The following is a 7,231-nucleotide window of genomic DNA, read 5'->3' as shown; positions in this document are numbered from 1 at the left end:
ATTGACCTGAAGGAGGCTTATTTGAGTGATTTCTGGGATGGTGCAAGACAAATGGTGGCAACGCTATGGTATGTCCATGCAAGAATATGGAATGGTGAGTACTGTCTGAGACACTGTTCCTGTGTGTAGGCGATCTGAACTAAATTGTTCCCAGGTATAGAGGCACCCATTTGTAAGATCAATTGTTATCATGTTGATGTCATTTCCAGAATAATGTCCCCTTGCAATTTACAGTTTCAGAAGATGATATGCAGTAAATAGCATGGTGTTGTAATGGCCAGGCCTTATCAAAAAATCTGGAAATAGTCCACAAAGAATTTCTTAATAGGAACTGTACGTTTGTATCCTCTTTGTGTTTGACAGAAGTAGATTACAACATGACATACATTAAAGGAGCTTATAAAAATGTGTTTGTTGCTAGTTATTCATTCATTAATTTACTTTTAGACCAACTGTATACACTTTTATTAACTATAAGAGTGAAAATTCATGGGTGGGGAGAATCCTGACATTAACAAAATAAAAAAAAGTATACCATCACAAAAATTTTAAAAAGTATATAATGTGCATCATATTCAATTTATTTCCAAGACTGTGACTCAGGCTGGCTTGTAAATTAAAATAATTATACAATTAAAACTAGTGATGTATTCAAGTCTTTTACTCCAAGTCTCAAGTTAGGTCTCAAGTCCCTACCTTCAAGTCTAAAGTCAAGTCTCAAGTCCTTCCAAGACACTTTCAAGTCAAGTCTCAAATTGAGACTCAAGTTTATGAGCTACTTTTAACAGGAAAAAAAGGAGGAGGAGGTGGCGTGTGCTATGTGTGTTTCTGATGGAAGTGGAGATGGAAAGGAGGGATCCAGATTGTTGAAGTAGATCAGCGACACCAGGGGGACTGGGAGTTTGTGCAAAAATGTGTGATTATTTGGTTGGGGAAGAAGCAGGAGGGATATGAAAAAAACAGGAAAACTAAACTGGAGGTTTGGCTTGAGGTGGGGGTTAAAGACTACTCAGCAGCCTGTGAGAAACACTTCCTTTCCTCTGGGGAGTCTTGCCTTCGGCTTAGGATAAGCATTGGAGGATTCTTCTGTCTTAAGCCTGTTGCTAAACTTGTTTGCTATGTCCCCCCTGCCAAGAAACACTTCCCACACTATAGGGGTGAGCCTTGCCTACTGCTTAGGAAAAGCTTTAGAGGATCCTTCCACCTGAAGCCTGTTTCTGAATTCATTTGCTGTGTTCCTTTCCAAGAAACACTTCCTGCACTCTTGGGGTCAAGTTTTGCCTGTTGCTAGGAAATGCTTTAGAAGATTCCTTGTTTTCCACGACCAGCAAGTCAGTAGTTAAAAGTATGCATGTCTGACAGAGTAAAAGGGGAGGGAATTCCAGTGCCCTGGAAATCCAGAAACAAAATTAAGAGTAGAGTTAACTGGTAAAGATCATAAAAAGCTTGAGAAAAAGCTCTTCATTGGTGTCAAAAATATAATATAAATCAATTTGAAGTGAATTTGCCGTACCTTCTTATTTTTTCCAGTGTTACAGCTTTGTAATTTTTCTAGACTTTAATTTATGCTAACTTTGTGAACATTTTTAGAAGTTCACACAAAAATGTGTTCATTTGTTTTATATACGTCTACTAATACATACATAAGATTGCATGCAGCTTTTCCTAATATACATGTGTGTAACCAGTTTTCCTGATACACATTACTGAACATTACTTTAATTAATTTGGGCATTTATTTTCCTCTAATATATACGTTTTTCTACACAGCTTGGGGGTTAGAACTTTTCAAAATTTGAGGAGGTGTGGATTTTAAAAGATGGTGATTTTCGATTTGGGTATTGGTTCAGAAGAGAGAAATTAGTTACGTTCACATTAAAATGCTAACTATACATGTTTTCAAACCTGAGGACAGCATTTCTCAAAGAGGGATATCAGTGGAGGAAAAAAAATGTCATAATATATTTACTTGGCAGAGACATCCCCAGAAAGGTCTATGAAGAAGATCCTTGGGTAGATAAAACAGAAGAAGTTCACCTTCGATGAACAGGGCCTAAGTACACAACCTTAATAGTAAATGGTTTTAGCCTTTAAAAATTAAAGCCAGCGCTTTGAATTGATCTGGAAACAGACTAGTTGGTGTGCCTATAGCACTATTAGTGTGAAGCATTCAGAGTAGCCAGTACCATTTAGTAATCTTGCTGCTGTCTTTTGGACTATCAGAATTTTTTAGATTATTTTAAGAGGGAGACATTCATCTAAGAACATTGCATACCCTCAGAACAAGAAACTTATAAGGTTCCTTTTTATTGTAGAAGGGTATAGGAAGAGAAGTTTGAAGGAAACAAGAAGAAGTAATTTGTATAGGTAAGAATGTATGCTAGCCAAGATAGTTAGTTTGCAAGTAAGTTAGTTTAGATGTAAATATAAGTATGTATGGGTATATACGGATGTATGAAATTGTATGTGTTGTATTAATTTTTAACAATAAAATTTTTCAATTAAAAAAAAAAAAGAACAAGAAACTTATTAGAGTTTCAGTGGCTGTAACAAAGCCATCTCTCTCTGGTTGTGGTTACATATTGGCTTAAACTGATAAACTGTGGTCTGTGCCACTAAGCTACTTGTACTTCCAGTGACCTTGATGGATGTAGGATAGCATGAGGAATTTCCTTTAGCCCAAGGGCCAAATTCCAGTTTGAGAAGGGAAGGGAACCACGTTTTAGCAGCAGCAGAGCTTATGGCAGTGCAGGATAAAACTAAGAAGGTAAGACCAATGCAATTGTTACCTATTTGAACATTTCCCTTAAGGCATATAAAACAGTTCAATTTTATGGTTGTTTACATTCAGATGTAAAAGCTCCCTTGGCTGCAAACAAGAGCTCATCTCAATGAACCAGTTTTTTTGGACTTTAAATGATCTACTATCTCTGTTTATAGATAACAGAGAGACAGATGGGGAAACCATTTGTGGTGGAGATTCTCTGTTTCTGATCTAGAACTCCCGGATTGCGAATCTGACTCTTTAGGCCCTAAATGTTTAGTAGTATGCAGACTTACCAGAACAAATTGAAAGCCAATCAACTGAGTAGACAAATGAGATACTGTGGGGGTGGAGAATTGGATTGGTCTACAAGACTGGATTGAATCCAGGTATTTCCACCTTGATGTTGGGGGCAGAGGTAATCTTTCAGATCGTGTGTGTGTGTGTATGTATGTATGTATGTATGTATGTATATATATAGAGAGATCACTGTTCATGGTGCTTTATTAGAAAAAGAACAAGAAAAAAGTTCCCAGCCCCTCAGGATTACAATCTAAAAAAGATACAACATACAAGGAAAAGAGATGGCAGTGTGCAAGGGGATTATGTCCAACAGATAATGCTTCTTCTTTCTTTGAGGCCAAGCCAGTTGCAGTTAGGATGGAGGGCCTTTCATCTGCTTCTGGGCATAGGCATTGTGGAACTATGCCTGCTTCTTGTATGGTTCCATTTTACAGAAGGCATACTCAGAGACAAGTAACTTGGGCAAGGAAGTTAATACAAGTTATGGGGAGGGGGGGTGTCTTAGTACCCGACATGTGCAATTGGTGAACCACATAGTTGTCTCCAGAAAGCACCACAAAATGCCTATTTCATGAGACAATAATCAGTAATGTTCAGAAAAAACACACAGAGAGGAATATGCCCACAACCCTGGCAGAATACACCTCTTCACATGCACATATACACATTCTTCAGAGTATACCAAAAGAAATAAGGCCAGATTACTGCAAACAACAACCAGTGAAATACACATACCATAGGAAATGTTCTGGAACCACAGGAAAACCACATGTTTTGGAACCACTACAAAAAGGAGACAGCAGGCAGTACAAAACTACAACTACAAAATGAGACAGCAGGCAGTAGGTGCTCTCCAGTATTATTTTAAAGAATGTCTCTGGGGAATATGTAGAGTCCTGAAGACTTATTGGAAAGAAAGATAGAAACTTTTATTTGCAGCATACCAGTATGTGTGCCCCTCTCGCCTTCCCCTACATATTTGTGGTTTTCCCACTTTCATGGGAGTCTGGCACCCCTAAACCCCACAAATGTGGAGGGCAGACTGTAATGACATAGTCAAATTTATTTGCTTTTATTTTGGGTAGGTCATAATTCTATTATGTTGCTTTTTTGTACTTCCCAGAAACAGAAATTATTAGCACCTGTATGAATTTGACTCAGTATGCCTTAGAAAGAGATGCTTTTCTCTCTGTGAATATTTTAATTTGTTTCCAGTATGTGCACATTTAGGTGGTGTGATGCTGTTTGTTTTGTTTGTTTTCTGGTGAAATATTTTTAGGAACAGATGGGGCTCCAGGGCTATAGTTTGCAGCTCGGGCCCCTTGAAAGACACCTAAATCCTTTAGATCCCTCCAGAGTCAAATACAGTGCACCCTTGCTTTATGTGGGGGATCCGTTACGGATTCCCCCGTGTAAAGCAAATACCGCCTATGCTTGAGCCCCATTTAAATGAATGGGGCTCATGCATGTGGCAGTGTGGCAGCGTGCATGCATCATGGGCACACACCTCATTAGTCCCTATGGGATGCACTGCCCCTGCTCTGCGTGTGGCTTTCAGCATATGCTGAAAGCCCTGTAAAGCACACCTGCATATGATGCGGGCGCACTGTAAAATGGATGAAAAACAAGACGACTGGTTCCCCTGCCCTCTCGACCCCCACAGTGTGAATATTAGCTGAATTTGGAAATTAATCTGTGGAATTCCTGTAACTGAAAGTGACACAGAATCACTTGTGGTTGTACCTGAGAGTGACAGCATTTTTTTTTTGAGGGATGGGAGGAATGCCCCCTCTTCAGTTTTCCATCCCTGTTTTAAAGGGTATTTTAAAAACCAAGAATAAAACATGTCTTTCCAGACATAATTGCTACCCTCCCTTGTTTTTCCTAGTTTTAATAATGTATACTAATTGTAGAAAATACCTTCCTAGAAGAAAACAACAACAGCATGATAAACTTTTTGTTTGAATGGGGGAATGTATGTTTTTCTTGATCAGGGAGGATTTGTTTCTGAAGTTTTATAAATTGTGGGGAAGACACAATTCCTGGATTAAATATTAAACAAAATAGGCACATACTTAGTATCAAGGGAAAAGGGGTACCACAGAAATTTTCCACAGACTATATAGTGCAAAATTGCGAGTGGTGCTGCTGAATCAGGTTCCGCAAAAACACAAACAGAAAAGGTTCCCACAGTAAATGAAAAAAATTACATACATATACAGTGGGGCCTCCTTATCCTCAGACTTTCCATCCGCAGATTTCAGTATTCATGGATGGCAAGCCCCTGTTGTCCCTAATGGTGGCACAGCTGCATGCACACATTGCCATTAAGGACAATGGGGGCTGTCCCTAATGGTGGTGCAGCTGTGTGCATGTTCTGCCATTGGGGATAGGGGACTTGAGGTCCTGTGGATATTGGTATCTGTGAGGGTGGGGGTCCGGAATGCATCTCCCATGGATACCAAGGTCCCACTGTATATACAATAATAATAATAATAATAAAATAGTAATAATAGAGGTTAATCATATGAATTAATCTTGGGAATGCTACTAGAATGTGATATCTGATAAACTGCTACATGGTCCATTAAGATTCACATGATTCTTTTTGTCTTGGTCATGTTGATTGTCCTGTCCTAAGATTATTGTTTGTACAGTGTGCCCACATCATATGCAGGAGCACCATCTGTGGCTTTCAGCTGCGGGCACGAGCCCCATTGTTTTCAATGGGGCTCCACCATACACAGTATTTCCCTGACACACGGGAGGGGGGGTGTCCAGAACAGATCCCCCACATAAGGTAAGGGCTCACTGTATTTTGAAATATGGAGCCACCAAATTCTTTTAAGTGCTTAAGGCCTCTAAAAGCTCTTAATCTGGCCGTGCATCTATATCTTTACTTTTCCTACTCCTAATCCACATTGAGGTTATTTTATTATTGTTGTTGTTTTTAAAAAGCATAACCTTGGCACTGTTTCATAAATGAAGGAAGATGAATCTTCAAGACAATAGGAAACAATACTATACTTGCAAAAGATTTTCCAGAAAAAGCTGTTAACAGAGGAAAGATTAACCATTCTCTGCAATTGTTACACAGAACACAGGGCAGAAAAACATGCTCAGCTGTTTATACCACTGCTCCAAAGAGACATATGTGCTCAGCTGTGATCCTAAGTTGCTGTTCTAGCTGTGTTAATGGTAACACATTGTATTTGGCAAAGGTACATACTTTTCTCTGTTTATTAATACAGTTAATGAGTACAAAATTCCGTACCCTGAAAGGAAGGGTTACTGTAAAGTAGTGAAGGACAAGGGCCTCTAGCTACAGATCTCATCTCCAGTAAGTCCAAATCGACTTATCTTTGGACCACATAAAGTTGTGCTATCTGTAACCAGTAGTTACTCAGAGTTTCAGCAGATAAGCACAAGTGGGAAATCCTCCTTCTAAGCATCTTCATTCAGTGGATTAAAAGTGGTCTCAAGAGGTGCCATCCAGCTCAAAAGGAGTGGAGTGGGACCATAGAGAACATTCTCATGGTGTCAATGGGTTCCTCTGCTCCTGTCTTACTCCCTGGGAGGGAATTTAAGACAGGGTAGGAAGCAGATAAAACCTTCACAAGGGGATTGACCTATGTATGTGTATGCTAGACACAGACAGAGACTGATCTTGATTTTTAAGGGCTGTGTGTGTGTGTGTGTTTAGATGTATTTTTGCTTCTGTGAGGTCAGTTTTTGTGAGTTTTGCAACTGATTTGGAAGAAAATGAATGGCACACACAGAATTACAGTTGCAAGACATATGATTCAATAAGAAGAACTGTAATAATAATCCCTAGATTATAGAAAATGGGGAGGGGGGAGGACTGAGAGTTTTTAAAAATTAATCTTGTACATGAACCTCTGTGTACTTCTATATGAAAAGGAGAAGTAAGGAAGAAAGATGGAGGTGGGCCTCTGTTATGTAGCTATGAATGAATAACCTAGGCAGTGTACAGATCACCCCTTTAAGGCGGCCTGCACCCGCCCCTTTCCCCAACGCATCGGGGCCTCAGCTGCCACAGCGGCAGCCCTGAGGCCCCAATCCACCACTTTTCCAGGCCACAGGGAAGCGGCAAAAGGCCACTTGGAAAGCTTGGAAAGGGGTGTCCTTGGGGCTTCAAGCCCC

At 39.7% G+C, this 7,231-nt stretch overlaps 1 protein-coding gene across 3 annotated transcripts in view; it reads left to right on the top strand.

Moving 5' to 3' along the window:
• The window catches only part of LOC149317323 (DGAT1/2-independent enzyme synthesizing storage lipids-like), a 30,864-nt gene that overhangs the window by 3,060 nt on the left and 20,573 nt on the right, over window positions 1-7,231 (top strand). For all 3 annotated transcript variants that reach the window (XM_089517322.1, XM_089517323.1, XM_089517324.1), the window contains exon 2: window positions 1-94. This exon is cut by the window's left edge and continues 237 nt beyond it. In XM_089517322.1, coding sequence (XP_089373448.1) covers window positions 1-94 — 94 coding nt within the window. The remainder of the gene's footprint in view (window positions 95-7,231) is intronic.

The sequence above is a fragment of the Sceloporus occidentalis genome, unplaced genomic scaffold, assembly GCF_023333645.1.
Source record: "Sceloporus occidentalis isolate IW3139 unplaced genomic scaffold, rSceOcc1.0.p SCAF_3, whole genome shotgun sequence".
NCBI classification, from domain to species: domain Eukaryota; kingdom Metazoa; phylum Chordata; class Lepidosauria; order Squamata; family Phrynosomatidae; genus Sceloporus; species Sceloporus occidentalis.
Note: the sequence above shows the minus strand (reverse complement) of the source record. Positions and strands in the feature narration are given on the sequence as shown.